At 41.6% G+C, this 18737-nt stretch overlaps 1 protein-coding gene across 1 annotated transcript in view; it reads left to right on the top strand.

Annotated features, from left to right (window-relative positions):
- Positions 1-1807: 1807 nt before the first annotated feature.
- Positions 1808-18737, top strand: part of PIP5K1B (phosphatidylinositol-4-phosphate 5-kinase type 1 beta) — a gene marked incomplete at both ends in the record, with an annotated part of 194451 nt that continues 177521 nt past the window's right edge. The window contains one exon of the mRNA XM_080708994.1: positions 1808-1876. Coding sequence (XP_080565120.1) covers positions 1808-1876 — 69 coding nt within the window. The remainder of the gene's footprint in view (positions 1877-18737) is intronic.

Consider the following 18737-nt stretch of genomic DNA (forward strand, 5'->3'; position numbering starts at 1 on the left):
TGACATAATTTTGATTGCTATAGCTGAGTAAAATTCCACTGTGTGTATTTACCACAATTTTATATTCCATTCATCTTTTAATGGACACCTAGGCTGGTCCCATAATTTGGCTATTGTGAATTTTGCTGCTATAAGCATGGATGTACATGTGTCGCTATAATATTCTGAGGTCAGTGCCTTGGAAAGCCCAGAAGTGGTATAGCTGGGTCATAAGCTGGTCCCATTCCCAGTCTTTGGAGGAACCTTCACACCGATCCCCATAATGGCTGTACTAATTTGCAGTCCCATCAGCAGTGTGTAAGGGTTCCTATAGCCTCACATCCTCATCAGCATTTATTGTTGTTTGTATTCTTGATGATTGCCATTATAACTGGAGATAGATGGAATCTCAGTGTAGTTTTTATTGAAGTTAAAGATGAAAGCCTTAAAACACAGAAATCAATACAAAAATTACTAATAGTAGTGATTTTTCCTTGTTGATGTTTCGCTGATATCAATAACCATAATATGTAAATATCAATAACTAAAACACTAATACCCTGATAGATGTGGAAAACTCAAGAAAGAAATACAAAGAGCTAAAAATGATATGGAAACAATGTGAACCCTAACTAATAATTTTCAGAGATGCAGGTCAGGAGAGACTTTCTTTCAGCTGTCAGATTAGCAAAGACATCTAAAATGATAGTAGTAATTGCTCAGTGTGTAATAAAACAAGTTCTGGCTCACTACTGATAAGGGTTCACATGGATATTGTCTTCTTGAAGAGAAATTTAGCAGTATGTATTAAGAGTTTTAAATTTTTGATTAGGTGTGGTGGCATAAGCCTATGATCTCCAGTACTTGGGAGGCTGAGCAGGAGGATCAAAAGTTTGAGGACAGCCTCAGCAATGTAGCGACACTTTCAGCAACCTAATGAGACCCTATTTCAAACATAAGAAGGGTTGGGGTGTAACTCATAGGTAGAATGCCTCTCAATCCCTACTACCATATACATACACCAAAAAAAGAGTTTTATAGTTTTATACCTTGGCATGCTTTAGTAATTCCAGGCATCTAGGTCAAGAAAACATTGAAGTTGGACAAAGATATGAGCACAGAATAATTATTGTATTATTTGTAGAAGCAAAACCCTTAAACTGCCTCAACTCTCCTTTCATAATATGAGCATTATTAACTAAAGTTTTGACACAAAACAGTGTTTACACAATGATATATCTTTCAACTAGAAAAAAAATATTTTTCTTATAATAAGATTTTTAGCATTAAATGGGAAATGCTTATTGCATTACTATTTAGTGGAAACTACTGAAGAAGATGGTATTATAATGTGTTTTCATATAAAAATGGATAGAACAAAAGGTAGAAACAAATATGCTCAGATGTGAATAATAGAGTTTCTTACAGGAAGTAGAATTAAGAGTGATTTTTTTTTGGTTCTGATTCATATTTTTGGTACTTTCCAGATATCTTTACAGTAAGCATTTATAACCAGAAGAAAACAAATTTTGAACGGCTTTGTAGGAAGAAACTTCCATGCATGATATGAGCTCAGCCTTCTATGCCTCTTTCTTAGAGCTTGCAGAGTTAAGTATGGCTACCACAATGATTGAGAAGGAAAGATTTATTTTGGACAGACTAAGGAACAAGATTTTTTTTAGAATTCCGAGAATTTCTTCCTTTTAGAACCAATGGCAGTAACAATAACAAAAACAAAGTTAAAAATGCCTCCTTTAGCTCATAAGTATTATTAACATGTATTTTAAAGTAGAGTTTAAATTCAAGTGGATATATTTTACCCCTGTAGATGTCGTCAGCTGCTGAAAATGGAGATGCAGCACCCACAAAACAAAATGAAGAAAAGACCTATAAAAAGGTGAGTATCTCATATTTTTTTTCCCTTCGGCTCAGAAAGAGGAGTATGGTTGAATGGTTTGGCATGTTCTTACTGTTAGAGTCCTGTCCTTCCTCCAAAACAGTTGCAAGTTACTGTGTTGGTTTCTTATAGCTGCTGTACCATAAACTTGGTGGCTTGAATAGCAAACATAGTTCTAGTTCTGAAGATCCGAAGTCTGACATGGGTCTCATTGGTGTCTGCTGAGCTGCGTTTCTTCTGGAAGGTTTAGGAGACATTCCATTTCCTTGTTTCCATTTTCTAGACTGCCCGCATTTGAGTATCATGACCCCTTTCTATCTGAAGGCCAGCGGGGCTGCTGGAATCTTTAGCTATAGTACTCAGACACTCTACAGGACTTGTGTGATTACATCTAGCCCTCCTGGATAACCCAGAGTAATTTCCTTATCTTAAAGTCAGCAGATTAGCAACCTTAACTCCCCCTGCAACCTTAATGCCAGTAGCCAGATAACCTTAACATAGCCACAAATCCCAAGGACTAGGGCTCGGTATCATTAGGTATTTTTTGTTTGTTTGTTTTGTTTTTGTTTTTGCCCCCTACAGTTATCATGACCCTTCTTATTCTTAAGAAAAAGGCTCAAAGGGGCATTTAGTGTTCTATATCCAACATGTGAATCCTTTCATGAGTTCACTAGTTTCTACCCAATTTTTGAATGTTTTTTCTACCTTTGAATTTTAGTCAAATTTTAAGTGTTCCCTTCCCCCGCCACACAGAAGCCTCTCAGATTTCCTGTCTTTATCCCATTTCGTAGAGTTTAGCCCATTCTTTCAGACTTCCCAGTTTATCTTACCCTACCACTCTGAATTTGATAATTCTTGGCTCCAAGTGAGTAGGCTAATGTTCAGAGACATTACTGGATAAAATATGTCCTCAAGTACCATTTCTCCTGATTATAAAAAGACTATATATCATAGCTTTTAAAAGTTCTTACCCTCGTGCCCTCTTAGGAGTGGGAGATTTGTATATTGAAGGTTTATTATATCTTAATTTTTCTTTTTACCTGTTCCTCTTTGATGGATCACTGACACAAAGTTTTGTCATAAAATACTTGAACCATCTGACCTGACCGCGTATTTAGATATGGAACTAACAAGATCCATTTCCTGTTCTGCTTTTATGTGGAAAAAAATATGCCCCTTTTCCTAGTCTATCTTTTTTTATCTGATTTTTCTACTCATCCTAAATGTAAAGAGAGAGGTCGTCGTCCAAAGTGATGGTGTGGTTACGGAAGAGCAGAAGAGCACAGAAATTTACCGCATGTCTTATAAAATGTGTGCATCAGAGCTGCACATGGTGGTGCATGTCTATGATCGCAGTACTTAGGAGGCTGGAGGTTTAAAGCCAGCCTCATCAATTTAGTGAGGCCTTCATGAGACCCTTTTTCTTTCTTTTTTTTTTTTTTTTGGTGGTACTGGGGTTCCTGGAAGCCCTTCTACCTCCGGGCTACACTCCCAGACCTATTTTTACATTTTTATTTGGAAACAGGGTCTCCTAAGCCAGCGCGCTTGGCTGGCTTCGAACCTGCGCGATCCTCCTGTCTCTGCCTCCCAAGCGCGGGGATTACAAGCGTGCGCCACCACGCCCGGCTATGAGACCCTATTTCAAAATAAAAAATAAAATAGGTTTGGTGTAGCTGGTATGTAGAATGTCCCTGGGTTCAATTTCTAGTACTCCCCCTCAAAAAAAAAAAAATGTGCATTTGGCCAAAGATAGCAGTATTCTATATTTATGTTTAGACCAAGTGAAAAACTAAATCTTAACTCGTTTAGCCAAGATCCTCTGTAAATTCAGCCAAGTGTGAGACCAACACAGAGACAGTTAAGTTGCAGCCTGATTGCCTCAGATCAGTGTAGGCATTGCTCTCAATTAGCATCAAAGTGCCAGGAGAAGGAGAGTCTTCTCCAAACCCTAACCCACATGATGTAAGCAAAACAGACACAATGTGATCGAGACATCTTAAGAGTTTGCCAAGTATGCCCTACACAAATATTTACTAAAGCAGATTATCTAGGTAAGAGCTAGGTAGGATCCTGCAGTTAATCCCTCTAACAGGATATTTGACTCTGCAGTGTTAAGAAGGCTATAAAACTAAACAGCAGATTCTATGCTAACAAATAATTCCAGTACCTCTAAGAAGATGAAGAAAAGTTAAGGAAAACAACGGCCTCCCACAAACAAAACAAAACAAAATACTAACAACGCATTTCAAGTAAATTATATAACTGTATAATGACCTCTGATTTTACTCTATTTATTTTGTGGTACTGGGGATTGAACCCAGGGGCATTCTACTTCAGAGATAGACCTCTTTTTTTAAAGTAGAGTCTTGCTAGGTTGCTAAGAGTCTCTCTACATTGCTGAGGCTGGCCACGAACCTGTGATCTTCCTCTCTGTGATCCTCCTGTCTCAGCCTCTCAAGTACTGGGATTGTAGGTGTACACCACCACGTCCTGCTGAGACCTCTAATTTTAAAATGCACATAAGCAATGAAGAGGGAAGGTTTTTTTGTCCCTCTAAGAAAAGCGCCCCAAAGACCCCAGTATATCACCTAAAACCTTATCTCTCAATAGATAAGGTATTGATATGAATAGGAAAGAGGGGTCACTTAAAAATTTTGCTTTATTGACAGATAAAAGTTCAGGTGAATCATTCAATTTAATTCTTTTCCATTGAACAGAACCATCATCAAACTGGAAAAGGTGTTAATGACAGAGTTAGGAAAGATGATAATATGTGGTGCATTGCTATTGCAGATGTATTCATCTCCAGATAATCTGTTTCCCAGATGAAAAAACTTGAAGCTAGAAGAAGGAAACTGCTGGCCGGGCGTGGTGGCGCACGCTTGTAATCCCCGCGCTTGGGAGGCAGAGACAGGAGGATCGCGCAGGTTCGAAGCCAGCCGCGCGCGCTGGCTTAGGAGACCCTGTTTCCAAATAAAAATGTAAAAATAGGTCTGGGAGTGTAGCCTGGAGGTAGAAGGGCTTCCAGGAACCCCAGTACCACACACACAAAAAAAAAAAAAGAAGAAGGAAACTGCTGAGTATGAGCTTTGAACAAATTTGAGAATGGGAGGATTGTCATAAGACAGGAGATAAGCAAACATTATCCCTATTTTTGAAAATGAGGAAAAAGTACATTCTGGAAGCCAGATAATAAGTGTGAGTTATTTATGATAAGTGTGAGTTATTTCCCAGCATAATTTGAGCATTATTAAACATATAGTTTATTCACATTTAGAAAAGAAACCTGGAACGCCGGGCGTGGTGGCGCACGCTTGTAATCCCCGCGCTTGGGAGGCAGAGACAGGAGGATCGCGCAGGTTCGAAGCCAGCCGTGCTGGCGTAAGAGACCCTGTTTCAAAAATATAAAATAGGTCTGGGAGTGTAGCCCGGAGGAAGAAGGGCTTCCAGGAACCCCAGTACCACCAAAAAAAAAAAGAAAGAAAGAAAAAAAAAAGAAAAGAAACCTGGAGAAGTTCATCAAGCTATAGTTTATATCATATAACCACGTTTCCTAGTTATAGATAAGGAGAAAGTTCAAATTTATTGACTTTTGGTTTTAAGGCATTAGAAACTGGTATTCTTTCAGACTGGGTATTAAAGTATGGACTAAGTTTAATGATTAGTGTTTTTGCACCTGGTTGGATTAATGGTCCCAAAGAAGGGCAGTTTTGCTCCTTATCTACTTCGTTTCTGCTGGCATGACTCATCAATTGGTCCTGTGTAGCTTAACATCTTCACCCCTGACCTTAATGAAAGCATAAAAATTGTAGAAAGCATAAAATGCACACAAATGACAGCGAAACTGAAGATGACGACTTCCAGACCAGATAAGTATTGTCAAGGCCACCGTGCTCTTCATTAGCTATGTACTTTAACAAGTAACTAAGTTAAATATCTCTTCCAGTCCTGAGGCTCTGACCCTGGGGTATGTGCTTATTTACTAAGGAGCTTTGATATCCCCTGTGTCTTGGCCTGCAATGAAACCAATCCATGGGTCCCAGCTTAAGGACCTCCATCTACTGTGCTAGGATTAAGAAATATGCCAAAGGAGTCTATGAGGAACTGAGCCATATGGCTCAGTCATCTATAACGAAGTGACCAAGAGAGGAGAAGCCATGTGGGTCATTGTTAACCAGCTGGCCTAGGCTTTGTGTATGGAGCCCAAGATTTACTGGTCAGCTGCCAGCAGCCGTCAGAGTCAAGAGTGTAATGATTTCCACGTGGATTTAGGGAACACTGGGTGTTCGTGGAGCAATCCTATGCTCTCTGCGTCTTCTTTATTTGCACACGATTGTTTAGGCTGGCTGCTTTTCGTTCTTCCAGTTGACTATTTCCCTAATCCATTAGCCGTTCTTGGCAAGACCAAGGAGAAGAACTAAAATCACTTGGTGAGGTTAATGTCTTCAGTTCAGAGCTAAAAACAAGTCTGATTTTAGCTGCTTAAAGCAAACATGTTGCCCATTCAGGTAGGCATTAAGAGCTACCTGGCTGTATTTGCAGAGTCTAGTGTTTCCGCTCTCAGTTAATTTGCCAAGTATCTTCAAGAGGAGTTGGGAACACAAAAGCTAAAGGGTCCAGGCAGGTAACAAGGGAGCAAAGTAATGAGGGAAACATGAGGAGAATGTGCCTTTCTATACAAGGCACTCTGGCTAGCAGAGCTACGCATGAATGGTTGCTCAAGACTACCTTGAACTCTGATTTTTTTTTTTTCAGGAAACCAAAAATAGGGTTTTGATGTGAAATCCCCCAATTTTAAAATCAACAACCAATCCAAAGTTTGCTTTAAAAGTGCACTCTGGGTAAAACAACATGCCTATGGGACATATCTAGAACTCAAGCCCAGGGGTGTTTGCAATCTCCTGACCCTCTGTTGACGTAGAAGAGGTAGAAAAGAATGAAAAAATAAAAGGTCAGTAAGAACTTGTCTCTGCTTCCCATGACCTTACAATATATTCAGGAGGGGAAAAAAAGTATGATCCCATGTGAAAAAGTTAATGACCCAAATCAGTATGAGTAAGTGCCAAGGTAAGTGGAATTTCATCTAATCACCTCACAAGTCCTGATGAGCTCCAAGCTCATGACAAACTTCCAGGGCTTTCCCCCAGGCTCATTAGTTAGCAGAGCATTTTTCTGGGATAAAATTTCATAATGTCTCACGGCCTTTTATCAAGACAGAAAATCCCACTTCTTTAGTGACTGTGCCTTCTGATTTACTTACTTATTTGTCTCCATGCTGGGGAGCCAGATGGGCACAGACGTAGTATTGGAGAGAACAGGGACAGGAGGGACAGAAGAGACTGGCCTGAACAAAGCCAGGTGTCAATGCTGGGGAAAACAGCAAGCAGATTTGGAATATGGTACCAGTTGGACAAGCTTTCATTTCTTTTTAGTACTGGGGATTGAACTCAGGGGCATTCTACCTCTGAGCTACACCCCCAGTCCTATTTTTTATTTTCTATTTTGAAGCAGGTCTCACTAAGTTGCAGAGTATCTCACTAAGTAGCTGAGGCTGGCCACAAGCCTGTGATTCTCCTGTCTCAGCTTCTCAAGTACTGGGATTACAAGCGTGTGCCACCACACCCGACAAGAGTATGAGTTTTATGTTTTAGGCCAGTGTTGTCCAATAGAATTTTCTGTAATGATGGAACTGTTCTATAACCTGCACTAGTGCAGTGGCCACAAGCTCCGTGTGGCTGTTGGGCATTTGAAACGTGGTGTGTCCAAGGAACTGAATTTTTAATCTTAATTTTAGTAAAATTTAAGCTTACAGAGGCACATGTGGCTGGTGGCCACCATGCTGAACACCAGTTGTAGACACTGAGGTGCCGTGACATTGTTGTGCAGGATTATGACATGGCACAGTGACTGTGTAAACCCAGTGGCCATGTGTGAGTTGCAGAAGGTCAGGGACCAGTGGCACAAGAGGCATGTCTGTAAGTTGGACAACAGAGTTGGGTATAAATTTAGAGAGGAGCCGGCACATGCTTGAGACTTCATACTTGGGAGTCTGAGATAGGAGGAGCACAGGTCCATGGTCAGCCTCGGCAACTTAGTGAGGCCCTCCACAACTTAGGTCCTGTTTCAAAAAAAAAAAACAAAAACAAAAAAAAACAAAAAACTGGGCTGGTAATGTAGCTGAGAGGCAAAATACCCCTGGATTCAATCCTCAATACCACAAATGAAATACAATTGATTTAGGTAGGAAAATATGAGAGGGATATTTTTTGGGGAAAAAAATCACAGCAAAGACTGACCTAAAAGTTTCCAGTCAAAGTGAGTTCCAGAATGTTCCTGCCACTGATGGAACTAAAAAAGTTTGGGAAAGAATCATCATGTTGTTTTTGCTTGTTTAATAAGGTGAGATTTAGAAGGAAGCAGGAGGCAGGGATTGAGTTCCCTTTAAGAATGATATAAAATCAAGTGAAATACTGAAGCCAGAAATCCAACTTTTCTCTATTCCAAATGTGAAAAACTTGCCCAGCCCAGCCCACCTCCACCCTCCAGACCAGCAGATGGCAGGGTGCCTTAGTGACGTCTGCCAGGTTACCTAGCAGTTCCTTGTCAGAGAGATGATTAAAATCCCCAGCCACAGGATACCCTAATTTTGTCATCTGCCCTTTAGAATGATAGTGTCCCCAGCCACCTGGGATGGACTGGTGGGGAGTGCTGATTGCTGAGTTTGCCTTTCTGCCTGGCTCGCCACTGCATCAGACCCTCCTTCTTTCGCTTCTTGCTCCTTCCTGGTTCTTGCCCCAGATAGGCCTCTCCTGGGAGATTCTGGTTCTGGGGACTGCAGGCTCCAGTGGGGACAGAGGTCCCCTACCTTGGGCACCAACCCCTGACTGGGAGTTGAGGGGTCCCAGGTTTCTTTAACTGATTCCCACCAGCCAAACCAGGACACACCTAGGGTGGGGTTCTTGACTCAAATGCCCAAGGTGCTTTGGGTTTTTTTTGTCATCTTTTTGTTTTGTTTTTTCAGACCTTGGTTGAAAGGTCTTGGGGAAGGAGCGAGGAAGGAGCTGGGATGGAGAGGAAGCTCCCAAGTGCTGGGTGTGTGTATGTCCCTATCATTCTGAACTACATTATTATGTGAAACAACAATGCACCAATAAAAGTATATATAAAAATAAATAAATAAATAAATAAATACACGAACAAACATAAGGTAATGGCCCAAAGACACTGTGGTCTAAGAGGAAGGATTCCTCTTAGATTTAAGTTCTTTTGTAAAAGCTCTCAGGGAAGACATAATCAGTAGCTGGTAATATCAACTGCCTCTATGAAGACCCTGTCGTGTGATTCTTGAGTTGGGGAAAAACACCTTCCTTTATAAACACCTGTTTCTATATATTTAACTTTGGACCATGTGAATGTATTACCTATTCAAAAACTGAATAAGTAACATGTCAAAAATTTGGAGGGGAAGTGAACTGGCATGTGTCCCATGCCTTCACCACTCTTCCTTTCCTTGGATTCTAGAGAGCTCCCACTTCCCTAAAGCAAGCGGACTTGCTCTGCCCTGGAGGAGCCACGCTCTAGCTGAACAGAGACATCTCTGTGTTTGCACTGAGCAGCAGTTGTCATGAGTGGCAACTATACTGGTCTCTGGGAAGAATGGCCCTTTGGCATTCTAAGTGTTATTCCTAGCTAACCTTAATCCCCAAATCCCTAACCCAGTGGTTCTCAGCCAGAAATTTTTCCCCAACCCTCTTCCCAGGGAATATTTGGCAAGGTCTGATGACAGTTTTGGTCATTGCCACTCGAGAGCTAGTGCTAGTGCTTCTAGGAGATGTACAGTCTTACAATGTCCATCTTACAGTGTACAGGACAACACCCCCCCCACACACACACACACAAAGAATCAGTTCAGTGTTGCTAATGCCAAGCCAGAAAAACCTTGCCCAAACCAACCAAACTAGCCTTTTAAGAGGAGGGGTGGATGTGAGTCCAGCTCTGCTGGGGACTAGTTTCTAACCCTGGCACTTTTTCTAATTGACCTGTATCTTAACTTTCCTCATTGATAAAGTGTAATTAGTACCTACCCTGACTGGCTTATAATGCTGCGAAGATCAAAGTATTGAACAGATGTGAATACTTAACTGGGCAAAGTAGATTCGTGATGCGTGAAGTCACTGTTTTTATTAGCGAGAACGGGATCCCTCTGCCCCTGATTTGCAGATTAGTCTGTGGGAACAGAGCAAGGCGCATTGTGCCTGCCTCCCCCAGGGCTGGAGGCAGAGAAACAGCTACTTAGCATCCTGGTGTGGTTGCAGTCAGACCTGGGCACAGGACAGTGAACACGGAGTTCTGGAGCAGGACACCGTGTCCTTCCCAAAGCAGTGGCTTCTAAAATAAGGGACAAAGATGTGTTCCCAATAGCAGATTGCCATTGGGTTTTAAAAACTGAGCAGCAGAGAGGTGAGATCCATTGTCTAGAGATGGGGAGTTATTCTGTAATCCCATTGAATCCAGACACATTTGTCATCACATATCATTACCTTGCCCGCATAAATCGGCCCTCCAAACACCTCGTCTTCCCCAGTGCCCCCTTTGCTCCTCTCTTCTTTCTCGGTAAGAACTAAAGTTCATGATTTCAAATCTACCTTTATTACTTTTAACCAAGGTGTTACGTATCATTAAGCAAAAACAATCCAGCTGCTCCAGATGGGAGCCACCGAGGAAGCCGGCCCCTCCTCGGTCTGCTTCTCTGAATGGCTCATTGTTAAGTGACCTCTTTCCACACTCACTGTGGAGGGGGCATCCCCGTGGAGAACCGCACAGGCTCGCTCTCGGCGCTTTGCCCTCCCTCCAGCTAGCACTCCATCATTTACTGGTCTCTAATTCCAATGAATATCATGTTGGTGTCCCTAAGAAAGTAACCGGAGGGGATAAAATCCTAAACTCAAAGCCTGTTCCGTGGCTTCCTTCAGAAAGAGCATCAAGCACGATGTGGTGGAGTTGGAGTGAGTGGCAGGTGAGGCGGCGGGTTTTTCTGTAACCACTGGGGCCATGGAGCTGCCGTTCCTGCTCTCGGGCACAAGGCACAACATTGCTTTTGTTTTCTGATGAAAAGGCTGAACATGAGCAGGTGATCGGCCCGTCTCCCTGCACAGCTGTGCCAGTGGGATTCTGACCTGGGCAGGAGGCTCCATATCCCCAGGTCCACAGCTTGTCCGACTTTATCTTTTTCAAATTTTTTATTTATACTCTTATTGCATTTTAATCTACTTCACATCATAATCTACTTCATAGTGATGGTGGCATGCATGCACACGACACTGGGCAGGGAATTGCCTGGCTCCCTCCCCACTGTTTCTTTCCCCATACAGGATACTGAGATTGGCATTGGCATTCTCACACGGGTATATAATGTCAGTGGAAGTGACTCCTTCATTGATTCTCCCTCTTCCCCACTATACACACACCCCCAAAAAAACACATTCTTTGCTCTACTGGAGTTTCTGCTCCATTATCTAACCCCTCTTTTGACCTGGGCTTTGAGCAGAGATTGTGTCAGTGTCGAGAGGTTAATGGGGATTGAACCCAGGGGCAGTCTACCTCCGAGCTACACCCCCAACCCTTTTTATTTTGAAACAGATTCTCCCTAGGTTCTGAGAGTCTTGCTATATTGCTGAGGCTGGCCATGAACCTGCAATCTTCCTGTCTCAACCTCCCAAGTACTGGGATTACATGCATGAGCCACCACACGCAGCTTTTGCAGAGATTTTTAAGTTGCACAGGAACATAGAAATTCAGGATTCTGGAATTCTTTATTTTTGATCCTGAGGAAGAAGAGCCACGATGTGAGCTGGGTTCTTGTCTTGTATCTACTTGGTGCACTTACCAAGTGCTTCTTCAAAATTTTTGCTGCCATGTGGAGTTAGAATCATTGGATGCCAGAATAATCTTATCCGAATCCATTGGGTATTCTAGCCCCAATCCTATTTACTCAGTGAATTAGAGTATAATTATTGCCAATCAAAAGCAATTTCAAATCTCTGCTAATAACAAGAGATAACATTTATTGAGTGTTTACTGTATGCCAGCTACCATTCTAAGTACGTTAGAATTGTTCATTCAGTTAATCGTCATAAAAACCCAATGACATGTTATACTTGGCTCTTCGCATCTGTGAATTCTGGATCTCTGGATTCATCCAGTGATGGATTGAAAATAAAGGGGAAGCCAGGTGTGGTGGTGCACGATTGTAATCCCTGCACTTGGGAGGCAGAGACAGGAGGATCACGCAGGTTCGAAGCCAGCCTCTCTGGCTTAAGAGACCCTGTTTCTAAATAAAAATATAAAGGTAGGTCTGGGAATGTAGCCCGGAGGTAGAAGGGCTTCCAGGAACCCCAGTACCACAAAAAAGAAAGAAAGAAAGAAAGAAAGAAAGAAAGAAAGAAAGAAAGAAAGAAAGAAAGAAAGAAAGAAAATAAAGGGGAAATTGCATCTGTGCTGAATTTGCACAGACTTTTAACATAGTCATCATTCCCTTAATAATATAGTATAACAACTACTTCCATAGCATTGACATGGCATTATGTATTATAAGTGATCTAAAGAATGAGAATATGTCAGAGGGTATGGGTAGGTTATATGCAAATCCTGTACCTTTTCATGTAAGGGACTTGAGCATCCATAGATTTGGGTATCTGGGATGCCCTGGAACCAATCCCTCATGGATACTGAGGGCCAACTATACCAACTATACTATTTCCATTTTACAGATGAGAAAACTGAGGTACAGAGAGGTTAAGTAAATGCTAGAGAGCACAGAGCAAATAAATGGCTGGGGCATTAGACCTCCGCTGATGCCCTAATGTCTGAACACTGTGTTTTCCAGAGAGCGGGGCTGCTCATGACATTAAAATGGTCATTCCCAATGATCTGCTAGAATAATAGGGATCAGTGATGAGCAGATAAATCCAGCCATTTTTGGACTGAGGAAAATATAATTTAAAAATTGACCAATTTTAAACATGTTTTTCCTGAGTCAGTGGCTCAAAAGCCAAATTTCCTCATCCGTAGTGTGTTACACCAGGTGTGGTGGCTCATGCCTGTAATTATAATACTTGGAACTCTGAGACGGGAGGATCAAAGGCACATTCAAGACCCCCTTAGCAATAGTGAGACTCTCAGCAACCTAGTAAGACCCTATTTCAAGATAAAACTAAAAAGGACTGGGGATGTGGCTCAGAGAGAATTGTCCTGAGTTCAGTCCCCAGCACCACACACACACACACACACACACACACAAGGTGTGCCTTACCTCTGAATATAAATCTGAACTGTAGCCTGAAGAATACCTTTTTTTAGAAAGTGCATAGTAATTTCAAAATGGAAAGCAAATAGATCTCTGGAGCCCTATGTGAAACACTGGAAATAAGATAAAGTGATAATTGCAATTTTTTTTTTTACTTGAGTGCAGAACTCAAAATTGACCGGAAGGGATGAGAGATCTACTTGGCAGGTATGATGTATTTGGATTTGTCAAATTAGGAGAACACATTTTAAAACCTGACACACTGACAGTTCTGTCAACTGTCACAGAGGGGTAATGATTCCCTGGTCATCTATTCAATGACAAAGATCTGATGGAGAAAGCTCTGGGTAGGAGGCTGGCTATTTTGAAAGTCATCTTCCCATGGGAGTCAGGTTCTCACAAATGGTACACCTATAATTTCTGGGGAGTTCAGTTCACTGGAGTTGGTCCTGCTTTAGTGACTTTTATTATATCAGAGAAAAGAAGATGAGGCCACTCCATCTTCTACATGCAAGCCATTGCCTTAGAGACATTCAACACAGTGTAAAAAAGAAACGGAAAAGAAGGTGGTCAGGCTTTCTGTGGGGCTATATATAAAATTAAGATTCTCAGTCCTCTTTATTTCTTTGTCCAAGTCCAGCATGGATATATTCTCAGGAGCCGCAGGACACAACTTGGGTTCCATTACAAGGAAGTGTTGAAGCTGCTCATAGGGCCTTATGGTGCTTTTTACCCAGTGGAGCTGATGATCTATTCTCACTCTTACATGCATGAATTCCTTTTGTCCAAGATGTGCTGCTGTCCATGGACTGGATCAGGGAGCATTTGGTTATTGAACACAGAGGCAAAATGTAGGTTGTCTTGGTAACATTTCTAATTCTTCTGAGCTAAGTTTTCATGTTGTGACCTTGCTTTGGGTATGGGTGTGGTGAGCACCTGGGATATAAGATACATTTGATTTATGTCCACACATTCACTCAGTTATTCAGTTGACAAGTGTTTGTTTAGCTTGGCACTGTGCGAGGCCTCAGGGGTAGAGCAGAGGCCAAGGCAGATGAAGTCTCTGCGTTTATAATGCTTTCATTGTCATGGTAGAGACAAGCAAAAAAATTAAATAACCTTAATGAAATAATTACCAACTTTTATTTATTATTTATTGTTTGCAATACTAGGGATTGAACTCAAGAGGACTATCCCACTGAGCTATATCCCCAGCTATTTTTGTTTTATTTTGAAATAGGTTCTATGTTTCCCAGGCTGAATTCAAACTTAGGATCCTCATGCTTCAGCCTCCCAAGTAGCTGGGATTGCAGGCATGTTTCACTGTGCTGGGCTAATAATTACCAACTTTAATAATTGTTGGGATAAGAATAAAGAAGAACAGGGTACTGCCTTTTCGATGAGGTATTCATGGAGCCCATCTAAGGAGGTGACTTGTGGGGGCTAAGATCACAGGTGTAAGGATGTGGCCTGAGAGAAGAGCAGAGGAAAGAAAGAATGGTGGAGGCAGGAAGGAGCTAAGTGGGCTCAGGCATCCAAGGAGAGGCCAAAAGAAGTGACAGCTGCAGTTCTCGACTGGGCCAATATTGTCCCTCTGGTGACACCACGCAATGCTGTCACAGTTGGGGAAAAGCCATGTACTGCATCTGGTAGGTACAAATCAAAGATGCTCTGATACTTCCTGCAATGCACAGGACAGTCCCTCACCCCAAAGAATCAATAATTCCAAATGTCATTAGTGCTACACTGAGAGACCCTGGGTTAGGGAAATAAGCAGTAGCCCAATCTGAGATGGTGGCCCAGAAGGAGAAAAAGGAAACAAGTTTGAGAGACTCTTTAGAGGTGATGTTGACCAGGTCATGCCTGGGTGTGGGAGGAGGAAGTAATAGGGCTGATTGGTGATCCCAGCTTCTGGATGGATGCTACGGCCATTTTCTGAGAAGGAAAAAAATGGTGCAGAAACAGGACGACTCTCAATGTGTTAGCTTGGAAATGTCAGTGAGCCACTGAAGGGGAGAGACGAATGGACGGATGGAAATGTGGAGCGTGAGTGCAATGAAATGGTCTGTGCTCAGCTTCAATTCAAATTGTCCACGCACTGGACCTGGTGAAATAGATGGGGAAGAGAGCCCTAGGGCTGAGGAACATCCATATTTTGATATCAGAGGTATATAGGTTGAGCATCCCTAATTGGAAAATCTGAAATCCAAAATGCTACAAAATCTAAAACTTTATGTACCATTGTGCTATCACAAGTGGAGAATTCTACACCTGACCTCATGTGATGGGTCATAGTCAAAGCACAGGTGAACTAAAAATATTGTATAAAATTGCCATCCAAGTCAAGCAAGATGGCACATGCCTATAATCCCAGTATTTGGGAGACTGAAAGAGGAGGATCAGACATTTGAGGACAGCCTAAGCAACTTTGCAAAGCCTTCATCAACTAAATGAAACTCTGTTTCAAAATAAAAATAAAATAGAGCTAGGAGTATAGCTCAGAGGTAGAATGCCTCTGATTTAATCTCCAGTAACGTGCGTGCGTGCGCACACACACACACACACACACACACACACCTACCTTCCAGGTATGTCTATAAGTTGCATATGAAACATAATGAATTTTATGTTTACTCTTGGGTCTCATTTGTACCATATCTCATGTATGTGCAAATATTCCAAACTCTGAAACACTTCTAGTTCCAAGCTTTTGGCATAAAGGACAGTCAACCTATATATCCATAATAAACCAAGCCATCCAAATCTTTACTTTATAATCTTCTATTGGCCCTCTGTTGCCTACAGAAAACATGCTCATTCAGTCACAGAGATTCCGAGTCTTTTCTAGTCCATCCCCACAGGTGTGTCTTCAGCCATTTTTAACCATTACCTTGTACCTAACTCTGGTCACACTGAACATCTCACCTTTTTCTTTGTCCATCTCCATTCCCGTTCACACATGCTGGTCATGCTGTGACCTCTTCATTTCTGAATCCTCTCTCACACTGCCTTGGCTCACTCTCCCGGGGGCTGTCAGTCTCCCTCAGCCCCCTGCACTCATCTCTGTTTTATCATGGAGGACTGTTCTGTAACAATTGTGTGCAGCTGTGTCCTTCCAGCTGTGCCATGAACAGCTGGAGACCAAGGGCCTTGCCCAACTGTCCTGACACCCTTAGGATCCCACACATCATCTGGCATATAATATTCAGGAAATATATCGGTTTTTTTTTCTTCATTCTAAAATTGTCATTGGCTTTGCAGAGAGATATATTCTTGAGCCTCAAGTTCCAGATCTTCAATTAGAGGTGAGATATGTTGGGTTGGAGGGGCAGGAGAGGGTGCACTTTTGTACTTGGGAAGTTAGACTTGCAGCAAGCACATTTTGAAAGAGTTCTTTTTGGTTCCCTTGGCTTTTTTCTGTTTTAAAGATGACAGTTTATCATTATCTGTCATGGGTCACTGTACCAGTATTTGATAGTCAGCTATTATTGAGGTGGCATGAAGTTCCCTTGACTGTAATTTATAGACTGCTAATCCTCAGCTGCTCATGGGGAAGCCCTAGCAACAAATTTTAAAAGGCAGCCTTTTCCCAACTCCATCTCCTAATGTTTCTGTTCCTCCCAAAACTGGCCCAATTAAAGGTTGCCCCTAGATAGTGACAATAATTGTATAAAGATCAAGATCTGGGACTAGTTAGCAGCCCATTTCTCCAGCACAGCAGCCTGATGGATGACCCGATCTTTGTAACATGAAAGGAACAACATCAATGATGGTCCAGGTTTGCTCCTTCACAGGAAGTGAGAGTGATCTCTGGCCCAGTAGTTTTCAAAGCAATTTTATCATGCTCGATCATAAAGGAGCATGCACTTGAAAGCTGCACTGAGGACCCAAAGGCAGGCAGTGATGGAAGCCAGCAGAATACTTCCCTCATGCTCTCTCCTCCTTCCTCACCCTCAGAGGCCTGAGAATGGAGTGTCAGGCCAGGGCCAACAGGCTGAATGTGCCACTAAGGAGCTCAAGCTCATGCAGGGCACCTGAGCAGAGCATCACTGTTGTGTGGGCTGAGTATAAAACCTAATACTAGAGGAGAAGGCACTGGGAAGAAGGTAATTAGCCATACAAGTATTAAGTTGCTATTACTGTTGCTGGATCCTGACACAACCTTAATGGAAGTTAAGCCCTAAGAGAACAGAGAGAACAGGTAGAGCTCAACATTAGGGAGGACACAAATATTACTGCCACTCTCTCCATACTGGGTCACCACGTGAAGTTTGAAGTTGCTAACGGTCTGGGACCCTCTTCTCCTTCTATGGCAGTCTCTACTATTGAGTATTGAAGGTGGTAGGTTATTTTCAAAACATTGAAATTCTGTGGCAGAGGAAGTCTCACTTTTGTGCATTAAAGACACCTTTAAAAATACTTCAGTGTAGAAGGGAAAATGTTTTCTTTTTTTCCCTATCACATGGAATAAAACCCCAAGTTTTCTCTTGTGCTTTATTATCTTTCAGGGCCTGATTTAGTTTCAGCAAACTATGTTGGGTTCAAGAGCCCTTCCTCCTCCTCTGGCTCTGCCTTTACACATTCTAGCTGCTCTTCCTGGGCCACTGGGATTCTCCTGGGAAAAACGAATGCCATTCTTTCTAAGGATATAAGTGCAGTGGAATGGAGGAAGGGTGTGTGGTTGAGGGGTACAGAGGAGAAGGGCATACAGCATCTCACTTTGTGTTTTAAAGAAAATCATGGGAGGCCGGGCGTGGTGGCACACGCTTATAATACCCGCGCTTGGGAGGCAGAGACAGGAGGATTGTGTAGGTTTGAAGCCAGCCTCGCTGGCTTAAGAGACCCTGTTTCCAAATAAAAATATAAAAAATTGGTGTCTGGGAGTGTAGCCTGGAGGTAGAAGGGTTTCCAGGAACCCCAGTACCACCAAAAAGAAAGAGTTAATAAATAAATATTAAAAAAAAGAAAATCATGGGAAATAAAAAGTTTTCTGGTGATTTTTTTATATTTAATTCTTTCACTGATTTTTAGCATTATAAGACCATCACCTCTAAGAAGATATCTTCTGATTTTTCTCATCAATATTGTATTAAATGTAGTAATAAATTTAGAAAATAGCATCTTTAAACTATTAACATCTTTCCTTCCAAGAATAAGATACCTATATATTTATTGTCATTTATAATCTTCAGTACATTTTTATAGATTATGTACCTATTTTAGTTAAATATATGTCTGCTTAATTTATATGGGGCTTTTTTGTTAATATTTTGGGTTTTGTTCTGTTGTTATTTTTTCCTGTTATAAATGGAATTTTTCCCCAGTATGCTTTCTAACTGGGAATACATAATATATTGATTTGTGTGAATTTACTTTGTAAGCTACCAACTTTATTTTTTTAATTATTCCACTAGGTTCATAATAGATTCTTGACTGCTTTAGGCAGTAATTATATACTCTGTAAATTATAATTTCTCCATCTAACTAATATTTTACACTTGGCTTATTTGTTTCATTTTTTTCTTCAAAAATAAGACAGAATCTTTGTGTCAAATG

Source organism: Muscardinus avellanarius (genome assembly GCF_963383645.1).
Source record: "Muscardinus avellanarius genome assembly, chromosome: 13".
Lineage (NCBI taxonomy): Eukaryota > Metazoa > Chordata > Mammalia > Rodentia > Gliridae > Muscardinus > Muscardinus avellanarius.